The 20,680-nt window shown below is 36.5% G+C and overlaps 1 protein-coding gene across 10 annotated transcripts in view; it reads right to left on the bottom strand.

Annotated features, from left to right (window-relative positions):
- The window catches only part of NAA35 (N-alpha-acetyltransferase 35, NatC auxiliary subunit), a 101,145-nt gene that overhangs the window by 5,462 nt on the left and 75,003 nt on the right, over positions 1-20,680 (bottom strand). For 9 of the 10 annotated variants that reach the window (XM_021064640.2, XM_084979779.1, XM_021064637.2 and 6 more), the window contains 9 exons: positions 20,350-20,409; positions 16,021-16,127; positions 10,793-10,859; positions 8,980-9,078; positions 7,962-8,140; positions 3,017-3,153; positions 2,130-2,197; positions 1,258-1,398; positions 457-579 (listed from right to left, as the gene is read on the bottom strand). In XM_021064640.2, coding sequence (XP_020920299.1) covers positions 457-579; positions 1,258-1,398; positions 2,130-2,197; positions 3,017-3,153; positions 7,962-8,140; positions 8,980-9,078; positions 10,793-10,859; positions 16,021-16,127; positions 20,350-20,409 — 981 coding nt within the window. Of the gene's footprint in view, positions 1-456; positions 580-1,257; positions 1,399-2,129; positions 2,198-3,016; positions 3,154-7,837; positions 8,141-8,979; positions 9,079-10,792; positions 10,860-16,020; positions 16,128-20,349; positions 20,410-20,680 lie in introns of all 10 variants that reach the window. The other variant, XR_014817737.1, reaches the window with a different exon arrangement.

The raw sequence follows: 20,680 nt of genomic DNA on the forward strand, positions 1-20,680 counted from the left end.
TCTTCTTTTTTTTGTCTTTTTAGGGCTGTACCTGCACCACATGGAGGTTCCCAGGCTAGAAGGTGAAATGGAGCTGTGGCTGCCAGCCTACACCACAGCCACAGCAATGTCAGATCCGAGCCATGTCTGCAACCTACACCAGAGCTCATGGCAATGCTGGATCCTTAACCCACTGAGCAAGGCCAGGGATCGAACCCATATCCTTATAGACACTAGTCGGGTTTGTTACCACTAGGCCACAATGGGAACTCCTTTACATCACTTCTTTCATCAAGTAATAATTTTAGTCTGACAAGGTTAGGTTAGCAAAGTTATTTGAAATCCTTGGCAGAAACATGACAGAACTCATTTATATATACCATAATATTCATTTTTATAATTAAACTGTCATCTAGCAGTACAATGCATATTTCCTACTGAGTTTCTCCTCTGGAATTACTGTGACTGCACTCTTACCTCATGGTCCGGGTTTGGGATATTTTCCAGTATCATTTTTGCCTGCTGAAAGTGCTTACTAGCTGCCACATATAGTTCTGGAGACTGCGGAGGAGGGCTGTATTTATTGAGGTCAGACATTTCCTAAAAAAGAAATACTATCATTCAAAACAGGTTTAATAGGAAAAAACTCTAAAATACCTTTTTAGTTAAAGAATTCTATATTACTGTCCATTCACACATGGACACTACAGCAAAAACTCAGAATATCCCTATTTTTTCCTATTCAGTTCTCAGCCTTCATTGTATCACATGGATGTTAATGTGATAAGTATATCCAAAAAAGCCAAATGTCTTTCATACTATTTAAAAGTGCTATTTTATGGGAGTTCCCGTTGTGGTGCATCAGAAATGAATCTGACCAGCAACCATGAGGTTGTGGGTTTGATCCCTGGCCTTGCTCAGTGGGTTAAGGATCCGGCGCTGCTGTGAGCTGTGGTGTAGGTCACAGACACAGCTCGGATCTGGTGTTGCTGTGGCTGTGGTGTAGGCTGGCAGCTGTAGCTCCAATTCGACCCCTAGCCTTGGAACTTCCATATACTATGGGTGGGGCCTAAAAAAGCAAAAAAATAAAATAACAAAGGCTGCTGTTTTTGTTTTTTTTTAAATAAACAAAATAAAACTGCTATTTTATAACCATATCTCACTGGTCCAATAATAGCCTGCCCTACCTATTTTAACAAAGCGATTAGGTACTAACAGCACATCTCCAAGAAGCTCCAATACTAAATACTGTACAATTATTTTAAGGTGCAGATTCACCTTGAACTGCAGATAGTGCACTGGTGGTGGTGTCATCACACTGTTAAATGGGGCAAATCTGTGCTCATATCGAACTTGTTCACTATCGAGCTCAAACTTGGGTTTTCGTACTTTGCCATCCATGTCAAATGCTACCATGGTCTACAGGAAGAAAAGAGAGAGGGAAAAATGATGACCGATGTGAAAATGTGGACATCCTCATTAACAGGATACATTACTAATTTTCCCAGTGAAATTATACCTCATGCGCATTCTTCTGCCCTGCCTAATGCTTTTACGATAGCTTTGAAACCTTCAAGCGAAAGCTTCTGAAGAAAAAGTAGCATGTAATTCTTGTAAGAAACACATTGTTTCTGTTTTTCAAACAGAAGTCCATGCTCTGTTTTATGTATTTTAATATAAGTGGCTTCAAATCATTTACTGAACCGCCAAGCACAACTTAAGGGTTACTCACTACACCTCTTGAAAATGCCTGCTTTGCTTAAGCCATTCATTGTGGAGCTTGCCCCCCTTCCTAATATACTTCTAAAAAGTCCAAATGCCCTCTCTTCCAAGAAACCTTTCTTAATCATCCATCAGAAGGAAACTCTTCTTTATTACCTGTGCCATATATATGTCACCTGGCCTGTCATTAAGCAGGCACTTGAAATAAGGATCACATCTGATTAGACTTGGTATCTATCCTGCAATGTACTCAGACAAGCTACCTGACATATGATGAGGGTTCAATATTTTTTAAACAAATTGATGAAAACCAGTAGACTTTGTGAAGAAGGGTAATTTTCAAGCAAACAGTTACTAAAAACAAAGGTGAAATTAGAACCTGGAAAAACCACAGAGGAGTTTAGCTATGTAGTTAAAAAACAACTTACTTTAAACATCCCGGCACACATGTTCTGATATGCCTGGCTCATTGTGATTTCTCGGCTCAATGGGCGAACTGTAATTAGAAAGAAAACCATCCAAACTCTTTCCCTCCTCTTGCATTACTGCAGAAAAAATGTACTTTTAAAAAACACTTCTACCGTGTTTTACTAAATTAAAACTTCAGTTTGTTTCCACAGGATAAACTTTAAGGCCAAAATCTGCAAGTAATAAACTAGAGCAGAAAGGCTAATTGGGTTCCTCAAACAGCTAATACCATAGGTTTTAGTATAAATTAATTGTAATTTGTTCTGAAGTCACAATACAGAGACAACTTCTTATATAGGAAAGCCATGGATATAGTCATTTAATGACTCACCCATGTCTGAAATCTGAAGGGAAGGCAAAGCACTATTTTGAAACCATTGCAGCCTATCTGTACCCTCCCCATGAGTGGTTAAAAGGGGAATCCCTTGGAAAGACTGCCTTCTCCTCACAGTCCTTAGACAGCATGCCAAGGTGCTCTGCGATCATCTAATCTGTGCTGACTGTAACAGCACAACTCCTGATCTACTTTCAGAGCTGTCAACCTTCTGTCAAAAGAATATCAAAGGTCTCCTGCTGTCTTGTTCCTTTATCTTTTTCCAAGTGGCCACTCCTTGTGCCAAGGTCCTTTGACACGTGAAATAGCAAAGACGTAAAAGAACACAAGGAAAGGAACCAGTATTAGTTTGTACCACTAACACTGTGACTCAGTCTCTACCCTTATACTTTCTGAAGAGAAGATGGATGAAATTAAGATGCATAGGTAGGCTCTCTACCTAATCACTCTCAAAACTGAAGTGCACTGCAATGTTACTTTTTTATTTTTAAGTTTGAAAATAATTCACAGCACCTTTCTTCTTTTTCTTTGTCTTTTTACTACTACGGCCTTTCTGCTGCTCTTCCATTATCCTTTCCTCTGCCATCTGAGAGCCATCGGCACGACTTAATGTCGACATCAGCCATGCATATAGGAATTCAGAGAGATACCTTAACGGGAAGAAAATGTTAGTTAATGGCAGATGTCTAAATGAGAGAGCTTGGTCAACACATGTACTGGTACTAATAAAGAGTTATTTTTAATAATGCTTTAGAAGTTGTGTTGTTTTTTGGCTACCCCATGGCATGTGGAAGTTCTTGGGCTAGGGACTGAATCCACACCACAGCAGCGACCTGAACCACTCCAGTGACAACACTGGATACTTAACCCGCTAAGCACACAGGAACCCTTTAAAAGTTGTTTTTCAAAATCAAGATTATTCAATAACTGATAAATTTCATCTTACAGTAAATGAGCATTACAAATGGTTAATTTTCCCTTTCTTATTGCCATATGTGTTGCCATAAAATATGGAAAATGTGTTTGACCTCCTACACTAATATGAATTTTACAACTTTTCAAAAGATTTCTTGTGGGGGTGGAGGGGCAAATTAGGGGATTAACAGATACAAACTACTATATATAAAATAGATAAGCAATAAGGATTTACTGTAGAGCACAGGATATTACACTCATCTTGTAATAACTTAGAATACAATTTGCAAAAGTACTGAATCATGCTGTATACCTGAAACTAATACAATACTGTAAATCAACTATACTTCAATAAAAGAAAGATTTCTTGGTAATTATATACATATTTGTAAATCAAATGAATGCCCATTAATCTATCAGGTCACATTTCACCTGAACCTATTAAGTAAATATCTTATTTTCTTATTAATTATAAAAGCAAATACAGTAAAAATTATATGCATTAGCAGAACATTTCTAAGAAATTAAAAACATGCAAGCTTAAAATTTACTTTTTTCAGTAAGAAATGTGAAACAGATTATTCCACCGGACACTAAATTTTCCTAAGTTAAAATTAACAAACAATACTTTCTCTTAAGCCAGAAAAGCAGTTTAAATCTAGGATATGAATATATACTCTTTAAATAAAGGACCATTACTACATTAAATGAAAATCAAAAATTTATAAGAAATTTTATAATGATCAGGTTTGAGTGTATGATGCCTATTCCCCAAATTTTCAAATAGCTGTAAGGCAGATTATAAAATTAAAAAATACAAAAAAAGAACCTCTTAAAGCAAGACAAAAATAAATGAAATGCTAACACCTGGAAGACTTCAGATACTGCATTTCAAAGCTAAACCAAGCACTACACTTCCTGGCAGCTAAAGCAACCCAGGAATGTACATATTTTTATTTGATTCTAAAGGTATATAAATTTTATATGGAGAGAATAATTCTTAGCAATGAATTTAAGAAAGGCTTTTATTATAGTACTTAGGACACATCACATTACAAAATGAGAGTCTGTAACCTATCTCACCTCAGTGAGAAGATTTCTAGCGACAACTGAAGCTACCTTCTACTTTTTAACATCTGACTCAGGGACAGATGAGTAAGGGGACAGCTGGCACCATTCAGGCTTTTCCTTTCAAATGTCAGTGAGCTTTTAATTAAGTGCTTAATCAAAATTAATACACGATTATATCTAAGGTGAGCAGAGTGCTAATATTCTATACCAGTTCTCAACTGTGATCGCAGGAACAGTAGTAGTATCACCAGGGAACTATTAGAAATGCAAATGATTGGGTGGATCCCACACAAGACCTTCTAAACTAGGAACTCCAGGAACAGAACCCAGGATTAATGTGCCTTCCAAGTGATTATGATGCATGTTAAAGTTTAAAAATCACTGTGTTCTACTGATTTTAAAAGGGTTCATGTTCAAGAACAACATCTATCTTGTGAAAATGTTGGAGCCCAACCTGTAATTTTGAAACTAAGCAGCAGTTAAAACTAACATGAAAGTAGACCACAAGGGGAGTTCCCGTCGTGGCTCAGGGGGTAACGAATCCGACTAGGAACCATGAGGTTTCGGGTGCCATCCCTGGCCTTGCTCAGTGGGTTAAGGATCCAGCGTTGCTGTGAGCTGTGGTGTAGGTTGCAGACTTGGCTCGGATCCCGCGTTGCTGTGGCTCTGGTGTAGGCCCGCAGCAACAGCTCTGATTAGACCCCTAGTCTGGGACCCTCCATATACCGTGGGAGCGGCCCAAGAAATGGCAAAAAAGCCAAAAAAAAAAAAAAAAAAAGTAGACCACAAGGGTACTTATGAACAGAACTAAAATTTCGTTTGTTAACAAGAAATGAAGTATACAGGTGAATATCCAATATTTATCTGAACATCATTCATTTGCTAATTTTTTGTGCCAAAGAACATATGAAAATTATATTTTGAGAAATCAAGAGCACAAAAGCTTCCAGTTGGCACCTCAAAACACAAAACTTGAGCATGTTCCCCTATAAAAGGACTCGTTTGAAGAGTGTCTAGTTTGAATTAACAATAGTAAAAAAATCCCAAGTAGCTATAACAACACCTGTTGGTAAAAGTTGTTATTTATACAAATATAGAGGATATATAAAATAACATTATTCTCACATAACTATAGTTGATGCTCTGATTCAATTTTCATAACCAAAAATTACCTGTTAAGAGTTCTGGCAGCCATGATAACAAAAGCATGTTAGCTACCATGGAAAACAGTACAGAGGGTCCTTAAAAAAACTAAAAACAGAGTTGCCACACAATTCAGCAATTCCACTCCTGGGTATATATCCAGAGAAAATCACAATTAAACATACATGCACCCCAATGTTCACTGCTGAACTATTTCAAGTAGCTATGGACGCAACCTAAACGTCCATCGACTGAGAAACGGATAAAGATGTGGTGTGTATGTATATGTGTGTGTGTATATATACATACATACACACACAGTAGAATATTAGCCATAAAAAAAGAATAAACTAGGAGTTCCTTGGTGGCTCAATGGCACTGTCACTGCTGTGGCTCTGATTATAGCTCCCTGGCCCAGAGAGCTATAATCCCTGGCCAGGTACTTCGGCATGCTTTGGGCACAGCACTCCCCCGCCCCTCCAAAAAAAAGAATGAAATAATGCGACTTGCAGTAACACAGATGGACCTAGAGTGATGCTATGGACCTAGTATGGTCCTAGATGGACCTGTGATAATATACTAAGTGAAGAAAGTCAGAGAAAAACAAATATCATGTAATGTTGATTATATGTGAAATCTTAGGAAAAAAAGACAAATGAACTTATATACAAAAGAGAAATAGAAAATAAACTTTCAGTTATTAGCAAATGGGAAAAGGCTAGGAGAGGGATAAATTAGGAATTTGGGATTAACAAATACATACTACCATACATACAATAGAAAAACAATAATGTCCTACTATATAGCAGTATACTCAATATTTTGTAATAACCTATAAGGGAAAAGAATCTGAAAAAAGAGTAATATATATATGTATTTATATGCATATAAATCACTGAATCATTTTGCTATACATGTGAAACTAATATAACACTGTAAATCAACTATACGTCAGTTAAAAAAAAGAACAACAAAACAACCATGTTAACAGTATGGAAAATACTTTCCTTCCTCCGTAACAGTGACTCCAGGGAATATATAATAAATTAATTTAAATGAGTTAGAAAGATGAAGTATATAAATACCTAATACACTAAACTTAGTTGTTTGTAATGGGCAACAATAGATCATTATTATTTTAAAATCATCACTACACTTTGCTAGACTAAGAAAAAGATGCAAAATAACTGGATTCATTAGCTCTCAATTTTCTTATTTTCTTTCTGTGACAGCTTTTTCATGCCTAAAATATTCTCAAGCATCCTCTTACTAAGTTAATTTATTTCATCTCCAAGTGAAAGCAAAAAACTACTCTGCTGAAGCTATCTTTTATCAACTCCTTCAAAGCTCCTGAAACAAATCTTCAGGGCCACAGTTTGCAACAATTATACTCCCAATGATAATTTTAGCCATAATCTCTTCTCAAACAAAAGATGTGGTTCAACTTTTGAACTGTGGAGTTCCTGTTGTGTCTCAGCAGGTTATGAACCCAACTAGTATCCATAAGGAGGCGGGTTCAATCCCTGGCCTGGCTCAGTGGGTTAAGTAAAGATCTGGTGTTGCCGTGAGCTATGGTGTGAGTTGCAGACATGGCTTGGATACTGTGTTGTAGCATAAGCTGGCAGCTGCAGCTCTGATTCAACCCCTTGCCTGGGAATTTCCATATGCCGCAGCTGTAGCCCTAAAAAGAAAAAAAGAAAAAAAAATTTTTTGAACTTTAATTCAGTTAAGTACATTCCACAGCTAGCACCTAAGCATCACTGACATCAGAGCAAAACATATGTTTATTTTTCTCTTTGGAAACAGATTAAAGCTCTCCAGTTAATCCATCTACTTTGAAGCCATTTTCATTGGTAATTTTTAAACAAATATTCACATGGCTAGGAAAAATATGACACTTTAGATGTTCAAAATGATCTAGCTCTAATTTTCTATATTTTTCAATTGTTCCACAACTAAAGTTCAAATACACTAAATAAACAAGTGCCTTAGGAGTTCCTGTCGTGGCACAGTGGGAACAAATCAGACTAGGAACCATGAGGTGGTGGGTTCGACCCCTGGCCTCACTCAGTGGGTTAAAAATCTGGCATTGCTGTGAGCTGTAGGTCACAGACGCAGCTCAGATCCTGCGTTGCTGTGGCTGTGGGGTAGGCCGGCAGCTGCAGCCCCAATTCAACCCCAAGCCTGGGAACCTCCATGTGCTGCGGGTGCAGCCCTAAAAAGCAAAAAAAAAAAAAAAAAAAATGCCCTAAAATTACACTCTGTAGATGCTCTCTCAGATCTTATCTACCCCACCCACCACCCACTTTAACTCCAATTATTCTCTTACCAGTATATGTAATAGTACTCGTGCATGCTGTAGAGTTCCAATTCAAAGCCACTTAGAAGATACTGTATCATAATTCGGAGGTTATGGTAAAGGACCCAGGTACCTAAACAGGCCAAATGCTGCCTCTGGGGCTCCTGTTTCAACAGCATAGTGTGAAGGGCTGCATCAACCTTCTCTGCCTATCACACACACATAAAATAAAATCATAAAAAATTAACTTTATTTTTAAGGTAATCAAAGAATTACACAAGAAATAATAGTTAAGGAGTTCCCATTGTAGCTCAGCGGTAATGATCCTGACTAGTATCCATGAGGGTGTGGGTTTGATCCCTGGCCTTGCTCAGTGGGTTAAGGATCCGGCATTGCCCTGAGCTGTGGTGTAGGTCGCAGAAGCAGCTCAGATCCTGTGTTGCTGTGGCTGTGGTGTAGGCCAGCAGCCGTAGCTCCGATTCAACCCCTAGCCTGGGAACTTCCACATGCCGTATGTGCGGGCCTAAAAAGCAAGAAAAAAAAGTTAAAAATAGCATATGAGCAGAAAATCTAAATCTCACCAAATCAACTATACTTCAATAAAAAAGTTAAAAATAAAAGAATCCACACTCTCAAATGCACCTTTGGTTAGGGTTACATTCAAATTTCTCATCTCTCAAATGGTAAGAGTTATCTAAACACTTTCTAAGTTAAAAAGATATCCATTTTATAGTACAAAAATATAAATGACTTCAGATCTTTAGCTATATTATTAATATTGCTGCTGCTCACAAATTCACTTGAAGATTAATATATTTTTATTACAGTGTAAACTTGCTCTAACTATAGTTTTACACATTCTATAATTTATGCTGATTATCAAAAAAAATGTTTCTAGTTTCGATTATTGTTCTTTTTTGTAAACCCTCTGATACATGTATCTGTTACCTTGTAAGTGAAAAAGAAATTCATTTACCATACTGAAAAATAGTCATTATTCTGAAAAACTGGTTAATTTTGGAAGGGAGGGCAAACTGCTGGCTCTTACCTCATCCTGCAAGGTAGCAAATTCCTCAAGAATATGACCAAGCTTGTCTCTCTGCCGAGCCCTGTTATGTCCATGGATCTGAATAAGACTACAGAATGGCTGCAATACACATACAATTTATTAACTGTCAATATGAAATTTTCTGATACTAAAAAATATTAACATCATTCCAAGTTTTCAAAATCTTAAGGGAAAAAATGTTTTGTATAGAAGAATCATGCTTATGCATAATTTTTACATAGGTGTTTCTTTTTAGGGAATTCAATACTAGAATTTATGAATAGCTACAGTAAAGTGGCTGTTTTATGAAACTTGTTTTCATATGGCAAAAATATCTTTCTTCAGGGGTTCCCTGGTGGTACAGTGGGTTAAAGATTTGGTGGTGTCACCGCTGTGGCTCAAGTTGCTGCTGTGGCCTGAGTTCAAGCCCTGGCCCTGGAACTTCCATATGCCATGGGCATGGCACGAACAAACCAAACAACCAACCAACCAAAGACACATTCCTTCAATCCTTAGATATCTTCCCACAATTTCAAGAGAGTTTTTTTTCTACTTTTTTCAAGGCTGATACTTTTGTGCTGCTTTAAATATACCAGAATGCCTAATAATTAGATAATGGCCAATACCTATAAACTCTAAGATTCTTTATTCCTCTTTTTATCTATAGAGTAATCTCATATAAAATACTGTAACACCTCATGAATCAGACAATACACAGAAAGCAGGATACTCTGATTTAAGAAGTACACATTTTAAGATTTTTTTAAGGATAGTCATATTTTACATTTGTATGCTCTGGCAGATATTATCTTGTTTAATCAACAAGTAGCCTATAAGAGGTACAGAGACAGTATTAACATTTCACTTTTTTTTTTTTTTTTTTTTGTCTTTTGTCTTTTTTTGTTGTTGTTGTTGCTATTTCTTGGGCCACTCCCGCGGCATATGGAGGTTCCCAGGCTAGGGGTTGAATTGGAGCTGTAGCCACCGGCCTACGCCAGAGCCACAGCAACGCGGGATCTGAGCCACGTCTGCAACCTACACCACAGCTCACGGCAACGCCGGATCTTTAACCCACTGAGCAAGGGCAGGGACCGAACCCGCAACCTCATGGTTCCTAGTCGGATTCGTTAACCACTGCGCCACGACGGGAACTCCAACATTTCACTTTTTAAAGATTGGGACGTTTATAAAAAACTGAAGTGATCTGCCTGATAATGATAAAATATTAGTGATAAAAATAAAATCTGGATAAAAACTGATTTTCCTTTCATCATACTATGTTGCCATATAAAAAATATATAAAATAACTGGAATTATGCTCAAAAGAGCTGTCTATAAAGAGATTTTAATTAAATAAGAATGATTATAATTAACCAACTACAAGGTTTTTGTTTTCTAAAATTATTTTAATTATACTATAATCCTAATCATTAAGGCAGTATAAAAATAAGCACATATTGTCACACATATTCCCTGTTTATGAGGTCCAAAATAAGTTAAACATTTTGTGTCAATTTACAAAAAAATATGAAATCTTTTTTTCTCAGATGGGGGTCATAGTTTATCTTATTTCTGTGGTCCCTAAAGGTTATGGTGAAGAGTATGATGTCTTAGAATCTAAGAACCTTCCAGGAAGACTACACGTTATAAAGCTATCTACTCGAGTACAACAAGAGAGAGAAATTTCCTACTTATTCAGTGAAAATGAATAAAAAATGCTAGATGAATAAAATAGCCAAGTTAATGCTACTAAAGGTATTGTACTCCACAATTTTTAAGTATCCACCACAATGACCTAAATGGTAGTTCTTACCCGAACACAGTGAGTAACAAAGGAATCAATACAGTCCTTAGCCTGGTGATTATTATATAGGCAGCATCTGTAAGATAAGATAATATTCTTGTTATTAAACTATTTGGCCTACGAAAAGAAACAGTGATTACTGTAGGTGCTACCAACACATAGGGAAGGTGGAAAAATGAGAAAATGGAACTAAATAACATTATTAGGTTGAAGACTGCTAGGATTAGATTAGTAAATATTTCCTGTTTGTTCCTCAAGTAACAAAAGTGCAACGGTTCCAATTCCTTGATTGTTCTAAAGGAATTTGGACAATTAAGAGCTGGAGCCTATAAGACCAACAGGAAAGAAGGAAAATTCCAGGGCTCCACTTTTGCCTGATCCTATTCCAGTATCATTTATTTTTGCTATAGTTAGTACCCTCATGGACTGTGGTCACAACAGTAATTATTTTAAAAAATACTGGAGTTCCCTTGGGGTGCAGTGAGTTAAGGATCTGGTGCTTTTACTGCAATGGGTCAGGATGTTGCTATGGAGTGGGTTTGATCCCTGTCCTGAGAACTTGCATTATGCTGAGGGTTGCAGTAAAAAAACCCATGTACTATACAGAATCTGACTTTTTTGAAGACACACAAACATTTCCAACCACTGGCCATAATCATCACCTATACATCCCAAGGGTACCTCATTTTATATCTCCACAAAGTAGTTTCCCTGTGGTGCTCCTTATCTCAGTTAAAAGAATTACTTCCTGAGAAAGGCCTTCCTGAGCAGTCTGGGAGGATCTGCTATCTGCCTGGCCCTGGAGGAAATACGAGGCCTGCATAGATGGAAAGATTTCTTTTTTCTTTCCCTGAGGCGGTAGGACAGTAGTATTAGCACCTAAGGAGATGGGAAGAAGCAAAGACATTTTCCTGGTGGACTGAAAGGGCTGATAATTTGCTACTCCTAAGTGTTTGCCATAACTGAGCAATCTGACCAAAGCCTCCAAGTTAAACAGAGCCATCATCATGCAATGGAAAATGATAAAGCATCCAGCAGCTAAGAGAAAGAAAAGGCAGGCCACCTGAGAACAGGTGGCAGTGAAACAGAAGTGCTGGAAGGTCCAAAGTGAGAAAATTACTTAAGGTGACAAAAATAAAGCACTTAAAAATGTTCACAGTAGCCTTGAAGAACTTTCTCACAACACAGCAGAAATAAGAGATAAATGTCATGAGGAATACAGAAGAAAAGAATCTACAAAACAGATTATTATAATGAGCTCTTAAAAAAAGAACAAGAAATAGATGAAGGTGAGACAATTATAATTAAATAAATAATAATGAAATAACAATATGGAAAAAATGATCTGATTTGAAGACTTGAGGCTGATTTCCAGGTAGGAATAGGTGAAAATTACACATGAACATTCTGGTAAAACTCTTGAACTCCTAAAATAAGAGAAATTCTATAATCCTCCAGAAGTATCAAATCACTTATAAAGGAAAAGAAAGAATCAGATCAATTAACAGATTACTCATCATAACACTGGAATTTTTTAAACAGCACAGTAACATCTACGGGCTACCACACAGTGAACTTCGCTATATATACAGCTGATTCTCAGAGTTCATGACAGTTATGTTCTGTAAAATTGCTGTGGACACTGAATTAGAGAATACTGAAACACTACTGCTAAGGCAAAATACAGGATCAGATTCCTGTCGGCCTCTGATTACATTTTAATCAACTGGTCACTATATAACCTTGGTTAACCTCTATTTCTTTTTGAAGATATTGTACATATTGTATATGGTTGATTGATCAGCAATGAACACATGTCTGAGCAAACCTCTAATAAACATGTATCATATAATCGCTCTGTAAGGCACACTATAGCCTTCTTGTGCTAGGGACACCAGATAGCACATCACCACCATGAAACTACAAAATCACCAAAAAAAGCACAAAAAAAGAGCATCTAATAGAGTTTATACTGTAAGACACAAGAAAGCAATGTTGTCTTTGTTTGACTTCAGCATTAGGCTACTCAAATATTGTGCCACTCTGCACATGTCCATGAAGATGGCAAGAGTAGAGAGAGTGAGTATTGATTTGAGGGTTAAAAATACATTTTAGCAAGTAAGCAAATTATTAAACATAGAAACTGCAAATAATGAGGATCAAACTGTAGTTAAATCTAAATGGATAATGATAAGAGTGACGATGTGGAATCAAGTGTTAAAAATTGTTAAAAAGAAAAGACAAAATGCAAATTGGAGGATGTAGATAGTATTTCACATATACCATATTGTCAAAAACTAAGAGGTCTGATAATACCTAGATGATGAGGAAACCAGAATCTATACACTGTTGGCTGGCATTAATTCAATCGTTTTGGAAAGTAATATGGCAAAACTAGTAAAGCTGAAGATGCATATGCCCATGATCAGCAATTAATTGTATTTTAAAATATGTAGTCTATGTGCATAAGGAGACACACTTCAAAGATGTTCACCACAGCACTGACTCCAGTAATGAACTGAATTAAAAACAAGGTAAATGTCCAAATGTAGAGAAATAGCAAAATGAAATGCAGTACAAAGAATAGTTTTAATGAACAAAATAAATTTGCATGGATAAACTTGCTCAATTTCAAAACTCTAATGCTGAATGGAAAAACTATGTGGCAAAAGGATATATATATATATATGGCAACAAAATATATATATATATATATATATAAATATATATGGCAACAAAATTTATGTGAAGTTTAACATAATAAAATAAACTTACAGTGGTCACCCCTAGGACCAGAGTTAAGGGAAAGGATGGGGTGAACGAGGAGGATTTGAAATTATAGTCAACAACTTTCAGAATGTGGCCTAGGTTCCCCTGCGGTGTCTTCTCCTTTATATTCCTTGAGTTTAATCCTTCCTCATCTCTTACGTGTACTATGAAGCAGCCTGGTTAAACACTGTGCCTCAATTATTACTATCAATTTGCCTCCAATTAAAAAAAAATACATATTCTACTATGCCAATTCCCTCCTAAAAACTCAATCAGTTATTCACTGACCATAAAATAAAGATCAAACTTTACCAAAGCATTCAAAACTGGAGTCTAATCTCAATCGTAATCATTCAACTTGTATTTTTTGTGTATTGTGAATTCTGTATTTGAGCTCTGTGAATCATTTTAACAAATTAATTATACCTGAGGAGGAGGGAGTCAGAACCTCTAATTTTCAGCCACTTGGTCGGTCAATGAGAAGCACAGGTAATAACCTGGGAAGTGCAGGGTGGTCTTATAGGCCTGTGGAAAACTGATTCTATCTCAGGGTAGACAGTGAAAGAACTGTCTTGGGCGCCCTCCTGGCACCTGAGCAATGTTTTTGGTAAGGAAGGCCACACAAGTGCAGAGAGACAGACACACTAGGAATTGAGTCTGGGAACCCCCCTACATACAGTATATAAGAAGATCACTGTTACAGGAGAGAGAGATGGAGTGCTGTGCTGGTTTTGAGAATGGGGAAGGTTTTCACTTTTTAAATTGACTGATAAGGGTAGCCTTTGCTGAGGTGACAGTGAACAGACTTAAAGCAGTGAGAGTCAACCCTGGGGATTTTTGAGGAAAATACTCTCTACCCCAGATTGTGTGTGAAGACTACAGGGAAAGAGATAGTATATTCCAGGAATAGCAAGGAAGCCAGTATGGCTGAAGCAAAAATGAGGGGACATTAGTAAAAGAAAGTCAGAAAGGCATTTGTTGCAGCAGGCAGATAGTTAAAAGGTATGATCAGAGAAGCAGGGCATGGGGCCAGATGGAAGGAAACCAACATCAAGCAAACAGCAGGATCCATGGGCAGACAAAGAAAAGCAGGAACCTTCAGAATGACAGGAAACCACACATTTTGGGGGTGGTAAGTGCCCTGGAAGCAAAAAAAAGGGGGGGGGGAAAGGGGAAGAATCCCCAGTGTTTGAATGCAACCTGTTGCTCATTATATCATTATAATAAAATTATTAGCTACGCAGATAAGTAACTATCATGCACCAACTCACAATAAAAGCTAAACAAACAAACAAACAAAATCCCTCCTCCCTTCGGTAAGGTGGAGCTGGTATGAAACTAAAGGAACAGGACCCCTGAACCCCATCTTCCCAGTGAATGTCCTGCCCATGCAGTTGGATGCCCCTTATAACTGATGTGCCAGAGAAACGCAGAGCAGCTGCTCGCCTCTATTTAAGATGTATATTTCTCACTTAAATAGATCCTCACTTTTCTCTCTTAATTACCATCTCGTTTCTGAACTTCTTCTGTGAGACAAGAACCTAATCTTTGGGAACAGCATCAGGAAAGTCATGGGGCTCAGAGGCTCACTTAAGCATTTTGCCTTTTACTGTGAATAAAACTAGAAATGTAACCAACACAGAGGATGTCTCCCCAGGGGCAATCTTTAACTGCCAGATGTGCACATTCTTAAGCTCCCTTGTCCCTAACAAGGGACAGCTTGTCAACTCTGAGGTATAATCTCTAGGGCTCCCTGAAAGGACTGAACAAAGTTATCTTCTGTGAAGACATGTGGCTTTCTTCCTTTCCATGTCCCACTTGCCCACAACCCTGTGAGTTTCCCTGGAATTACTTTCTAAATTACGTTTACATGAATCTTTGTCTCAGGGTCAGCTTCTGGAGAACCAACCAAAGATACAAAAATTGAACAATGAACCATATCTATTCTTAAAATATATAATTTCATATACCATGTCTTCTCACATGCTGGTTTCTTTCCTAAGGAATAATTCCTTTCTTCCTTCCACATCAGAAATGTCAAACAATCCTTTCCAGCTTTTTATGGTGGCACGTTTTGGGGGAATATTCCCAAATAACTATAAGGACCAATTATCCGCATCTTCTATTTAGACTCACATTATTGAGAAGAAATCTTATCTTGCTTTTTATAATTATTTCCCAAAGTGCCTACTTAGCAGAGTGCTTTGTACACAGTAAGGGTCAATACAACTTGCTGAATTTCTGATAACTTGATGTAAGCTTTTCTCATACACCTAATATCAACTTCACAAAAACCTCAATTTCAATCCAAATAATATGTAGCAGAAATCAGTTAATTTTAACATGATTGAATTATTTTTAATATGGAGACGTAATTCCAACAGTTTTTATGTCTTTGCTACAAAGGAGCACAGAGAATTTGGGCTTTTAAGAAATACACAGGCTATAAAACATCTTATAATACTTACTTTGGGGAGAGCACCGGAGGACTGACAAAAGACCGGAGTGCATCTTTCACCATGTCTTGCATGAGATGGGTTCCAAAGACCTTTTTGTTATCCACCAGGAAAGTGGTCTTAAAATAAATGTTATACATATTACTAACACTGTCAACAATCTTGACATATGGCACATCCAGTTGTCATTACTGTGACATGAGCATACTTCTTATAAATGCCACAGAATACAAAAGAGATTAAAATACAAATAGTTGGTGGAAAATGTTTATAAATCACTGCCTCTATAACTTCACTGAGGGTGTATTATTATGCAAGAGAACAAAAAATGTGCAGAAAAAAAATCTCTCAGGTTGGAGTTCCCCGGTGGCCTAGTGGTTAAGGAACAGGCATTGTCACTACTGTGGATTACATCACTGCTGTGGGTTTGAGCCCTGGCCCAGGAACTCTACATGCCACAGGCACAGACCAAAAAAAAAAAAAAAAAATCTTTCAGACCAAGAGTAGTAATGCTGAACTAGTGAAAATGAACTGATCAGTCTGAATACGTCAAATGAGCTAATATACAAGGATTTCATAAATTATGAAATATTTAATGATTATAAATATTAAGCAGGTTAATAATCTTTATAAAACATGGGAACACAAACCTTCTGAAGTTGGGAAAAATATATTTAAAATAATAAATTATTAAAATACATTAGTTAATAATAATTCACATTTAATTTTCTTCCCTTAAAAAAAATCTCCATGTATTTTAATATTTACTATACAATATATACCTTACTTGATTTCCTAACACATTTGGGTTGTTTCCAGTTTTTGGTGCCCATGAACCAAACAGCTTTAAACATTCACATGCATCCAGATTTCTAGGAGAATGTGATAATCCACTTAGGTGAACAAGCAACAGTAAGATTTGTGCATTTGTTTTTATAAAAATCTGCCATCACATTCCAAAGTGGGTAGAGCACCTCAAATTCCTATCGGTAATGAATCTTCTCCAGTGCTTGATCAAATTTTCAGTTTTCCTGTCTTTTTCCTTATTTTAAAAATATTCTGATAGGTGAATAATATTCCATTGCAGTTTTAATTTGCACTTCCCTAACCCTAATAATGCTGAATATCTTTTCATGCTGAAATGGTTTTTTTGGCAGTGTAGGTCCCAGATGTGGTTGGATCCTGCATTGTTGTGGCTATGGTGTGGTCGTGTAGCTGAAGCTCCAATCCGACCCCTAGCTTGGGAACTTCCACATGCCGCAGGTGCTGCCATAAAAAGAAAAAAAAAAATGAAATGTTTTTCTTCCCCCACCCATTTAAAACACTAAGGTGTCTATTTTCTTATTATGTTTATAGAGTTCTTCATATGTTCTAGATTCAAGTTCTTGGTCAGACATGATCTGCAAATATTTTGCCTTACTGAGAATTTCTTCTCATTTTCTTAATAATGTCTTCTACATAATTAAAGTTCCAAATTTATCAAATGGGCATTTTTTTTTTTTTTTTGCGACTGTGCTTTTGATGTCAGATATAAGAATTCTCTACCTTCCCCAGGTCACAAAGATATTCTCCTATCCTTTCTTCCAAAAGTTTTTAGTTTCACATATAATACCATATAATAAAGGACTAATTAAAGAATAGAACTTCTCCAGAGTTTTCCCTTGGTTCCACTAATCCTTATGTACTTCATTTTGCCTCTCTTATAGTCTGGTAGTGTTGAGTTTCTCAACTTTGTTCTTTTTTTTTTTTTTTTTTAATTGTTTTGGCTATACTAGTTCTCTTTTGCCTTTCCATATAAATTTGAGAGGCAGCTTTGTAGACATCTAAAAAAATTTGCTGTAATTTTGCAATTGCTTTGAATCTAAATACATCAATTTAGGGGAGAATTAACATCTTAATAAAATAGCAATTCTTGGAGTTCTTGTCATGGCTCAGCAGTTAACGAATCTGACTAGGAACCATGAGGTTGCAGGTTCGATCCCTGGCCTTACTCAGTGGGTTAAGGATCCAGCGTTGCCATGAGCTGTGGTGTAGGTTGCAGACGTGGCTTGGATTCCCGCATTGTTGTGGCTGTGGCTGGCGGCTGCAGGTCTGATTTGACCCCTACCCTGGGAACCTCCATATGCTGTGGGAGCAGCCCAAGAAATAGCCAAAAGATAAAAAAAAAAAAAAAAAAAAAAAAGCAATTCTTCTAATCCAAAAACAAGATATATCTCTCCATTTATTTAAGTCCTCTTTGATGTCTTTAATTAAAATTTTGTAGTTTTTCAGTTTAGAGGTTCTTTATGTTATTGTGCACTGTTTTAGATTTTTTGATTTGCATTGGTCATTGTATTGCTCATTTCGTATACTGGCCTAATACCCTGTGACCTTGTTAAACTCATCCATCAGGTCTAGGAACTTCTGCAGATCCCTTGGTACTCTACATAGAAATTTATGCTACCTATAAAAAGAAAAAAAACAAACATTCTTTCTTCCTTTCTCAACTGTATGCCTTTTATTTCTTTTCCAGCCTTTTTTTCTTTGGCACAGATTTCCAGTACTATGCTGTATAAGAGTGGCATGATGAGAGTGGACATACATACTTTTTCCCCAATCTTAGGAGGAAAGAATTTTTTTTTTCTTTTTGTCTCTTTGCCTTTTTTAGGGCCACTTCTGCGGCATATGGAGATTCCCAGGCTAGGGGTCGAATTGGAGCTGTAGTCACCGGCCTACGCCAGAGCAACACGGGATCCGAGCCCCGTCTGCAACCTACACCACAGCTCACGGCAACACCAGATCCTTGACCCACTGAGCAAGGCCAGGGATCGAACCCAGAACCTCATGGTTCCTAGTCGGATTCGTTAACCACTGTGCCACGATGGGAACTCCAGGAGGAAAGAATTTAATCTTTCATTATCAAGTATGATATTAGCTGTAGGTTTTTTGTACATCCCCTTTATCAAGTTAAGGAAGTTCCCTTCCATTCCTAGTTTTGCTGAGTTTTTTTTTTTGTTTTTTTTTTGTTTTTTTTTTTTGTTTTTTTTTTTTTTTATCATGAATGGACATTGGTTATGTCAAATGGTTTTACTCAATCTATTGAGACTTTAGACTGTGGGGTAAATAACACTTCAAACATTGAACAAGCCTTGCATTCTGGGGTTAAAATCCATTTGGTCATGATGTATTCTCTTTTCTTATATACAGCAGGATTTGATAATCATAAAGGATATGGATTTATAGTTTTGGGTTTTTTGTTGTTGTTGTTGTTTGTCTTGGCCACACCTGTGGCACAATGGAAATTCCTGGGCCAGGGATTGAACTGGAGCTGCAGCAGAAACAACGCAGGCTCCTTAACCTGCTGTACCACAGTGGGAACTCCTATAGTTTTCTAAGTTTGAAATCTCTGGTTTTGGTACTGAGGTAATACGGGCCTCACATAATGAGTCTTTTTGCCTCTTCTATTTTCTGGAAGAGATTGTATAGAATTAGCCTGGAGTTTCACTGGAAGGCTTTTAACTATGAATACAGTTTCCTTGATAGATATAGGACTACGCAAGTTATCTATTTCTCCTTGAGTAGGTTCTGGTAGTGTCCCTCACAGAATTGGTCCATTTCATTTAAATTTTTGAATTTATGTACATACAGTTGTTAAGACTACTACCATGAATCCTTTGAATTTGCGTTGGGTCTGTAATAATTCCTGATATTACATTCATCTGTATCTTCTCTTATTTTTCGTTCTGTCTGGTTAGAAGCAGCTTGCGGCTGTAATGATTTTCTCTTTCCTATTTTACTCATTTCTGCTTTTATCTTGGTTATTTCCTTTTGCTTGTTTCTAGTTTGTTTTGTTCTTTTTTCTTTTTTAAAGTAGAAGCTTAAATTATAATTTCAGGCATTCCTTTTTCATATAAACATTAATACTATAAATTTCCTTCTAAACACTGATTTAATTGTAACTTAAATTCTGATGTTAAATATTCATTTTCATTCAGTTGAAAACATTTTCTAATTTACCTCAGTATTTCCTCTTTAAGCCACGGGTTCTTCAGAAGTGTATTAATTTCCAAATATTTGGGGGCTTTTCCAGATACTCTATTATTGATTACTAATTTAACCCCAAAAGAGAGAACACATTTTATATGATTTTAATTTTTTTAATTATTACGGTTTTATGGCCCCAAATATGATCTTGATGAATGTCTTAATACTTTAAGTCAATATTTCTATTACAAAAATATAACGCTAACTGCAGAATATCCTTTAAAAGTATCTACCCTTTTGTTCCATTAATCAATAAAACAATGTCAATACACATTACTTGATATTTAAAGAAATATGTTAATACTAAGTGGAACTTACTTGTAATAGAGATCGTGAAAGAACACAAGGTGATTGTTCACTAAATTCACAGAAAAAATCCTGATGCACAGAAAAAAGAATGACATTATTAAATAAAACTGAAAATGTTTAGGAATATAAATTTTACTAGAACTTCTGTGAATACACTACTAGAGTTAAAAATATGACAAATAGCTAAAGATAATTTATACAAGGACTGTCTAATTGTATGAATGGAACCATGGATAATTTTAGGGCCTAATTTTTTTTCAACAAGCTGACCAATAATAGTACTATGTGGATGCCAATATTAAATTTGTATATCATGAAAATAATAGTATCAATAATAACT

This window comes from Sus scrofa, chromosome 10 (genome assembly GCF_054392235.1).
Source record: "Sus scrofa isolate SSC_HxYL_T2T_F1_AM1 chromosome 10, Sscrofa_HxYL_maternal_Yorkshire_Landrace_v2.0, whole genome shotgun sequence".
Taxonomy (NCBI): Eukaryota; Metazoa; Chordata; class Mammalia; order Artiodactyla; family Suidae; genus Sus; species Sus scrofa.